Source organism: Gavialis gangeticus, unplaced genomic scaffold (genome assembly GCF_001723915.1).
Source record: "Gavialis gangeticus isolate Ggan-Ray unplaced genomic scaffold, GavGan_comp1, whole genome shotgun sequence".
In the NCBI taxonomy this organism is placed as follows: domain Eukaryota; kingdom Metazoa; phylum Chordata; order Crocodylia; family Gavialidae; genus Gavialis; species Gavialis gangeticus.
In genome coordinates this window covers 87678240-87679655 of record NW_017729025.1, presented here as the reverse complement: position 1 = coordinate 87679655, position 1416 = coordinate 87678240, and the positions used below count along the sequence as shown (strand labels likewise).

At 38.6% G+C, this 1416-nt stretch overlaps 1 protein-coding gene across 2 annotated transcripts in view; it reads left to right on the top strand.

Annotated features, from left to right (window-relative positions):
* The window catches only part of DCAF4 (DDB1 and CUL4 associated factor 4), a 27409-nt gene that overhangs the window by 6236 nt on the left and 19757 nt on the right, over positions 1-1416 (top strand). The window contains exon 3 of one of the 2 annotated variants that reach the window (XM_019519125.1): positions 1126-1278. In XM_019519125.1, the coding sequence (XP_019374670.1) occupies positions 1126-1278 (153 nt within the window). Of the gene's footprint in view, positions 1-1125; positions 1285-1416 lie in introns of both variants that reach the window. The other variant, XM_019519126.1, reaches the window with a different exon arrangement.

The following is a 1416-nucleotide window of genomic DNA, read 5'->3' as shown; positions in this document are numbered from 1 at the left end:
TAGACTTATACTTGTTGCTAAAGTCTGGTCTCCATGGGTGGACCTATGATTTTGAAAGAGCTAAAGAGGCTTTTGAACTGAGATTGGAAGGAGTTGGCAAAACTTCCCTAAGACTAGCTTGATTAGTAGAACATTAAGATTATAAAAAGGATATGATTGTTAACACCTGTAGAGTGAAGAGCAATGAACCAGTAAGTCAATTGACTCTGTCAGCCGCCTCAACAATAATACTACAGCTGCTGCACTGTGGATCAGGAATCAAAACAAAGTTTCCCCGCTTAATACAGTCACCTCAATTATGGGGGCTGATTTTGGGAGGAGAGGTGCATGTTGTTTGTGAGAAAATATGGTATTTACTTTTTTTCAGGAGGAAAGATAGGCTTTACGCATTGCATGATTATGAATTTATCCTAGCAATTATTTTTGCCTATCTAACCCCTGCCCCCCTTGAAAAATACCAGTCCTAAGAAATAATGTGCTGGATATGGTTTTCTTCCTGTTCTACTTTTGAAAGGATTTGAGCATACTGGGTTGACCAGTAGATCAGCAGTCAAAATGTATTGTTTACTTATAATTGTTTAAATATCTGGTTTGGAAGCATATTCAGGAAAGGGTGATTGTTCTGAGGAAAGGAATCACTAGCTTTATATTTGGTTGATTTTTTTAATTGCCCTTTGTCTTTCATGTTTAGTCCCATTATAATTTTTTCCCCTCTGCAGCATGCTGTGGTGACAAGCAAAATGGATGCTTTTGTTCTGAAGCAGCTATTATTCCTGCTGCTTTTCCTTTTGTTTGCTGATTTTTTTTTTCTTTCACTGCTAGCTTCTCTTTTCCTACCAATGTAGTGACTATCTGGTGATAGGAGGAGGATAGTTTGACTTTCTCTAGGTGTAGGTTTTTGCTATTTGAAGAGAAATTTGCCTCGCCTCATGTCTTATTAATCAGCATCTTTTCCTGTGCCATACATTTGAGACCAACCTGGAGGCAGAAGTTTCCAGTTGTCCTTTGGACACGGGATCCTGAAAATTGGTGGTCCTTTGTCATTATTGTGAAGATGAACAGGGTCAAAGAGTAATAGACAGACTTGGTCACCAATCTAATTCTGTCTGGTATTTATTTTTAAAGAACTTCCCGGATTCTACTATGATCCTGAAAAGAATCGCTATTTCCGCCTGCTCCCTGGGCATAATAATTATAATCCACTCACCAAGGAAAGCATTCAGTACAAAGAGATGGAGTGCAAAAGACTGAAGCTCTTGGAGGAAGATGAACAGCAGAAGAAGGTGGGTTCAGTGAGGTTGCGTATAGATTTTGCCACACACTGGCCCAGACTTGTCTACAAGTCAAAGCCTTCTTGTTTCAATGTTAGTGTAATCATTAAGGCCAGTAGGAAAACAGTATTTTTTTTTTTTTTTT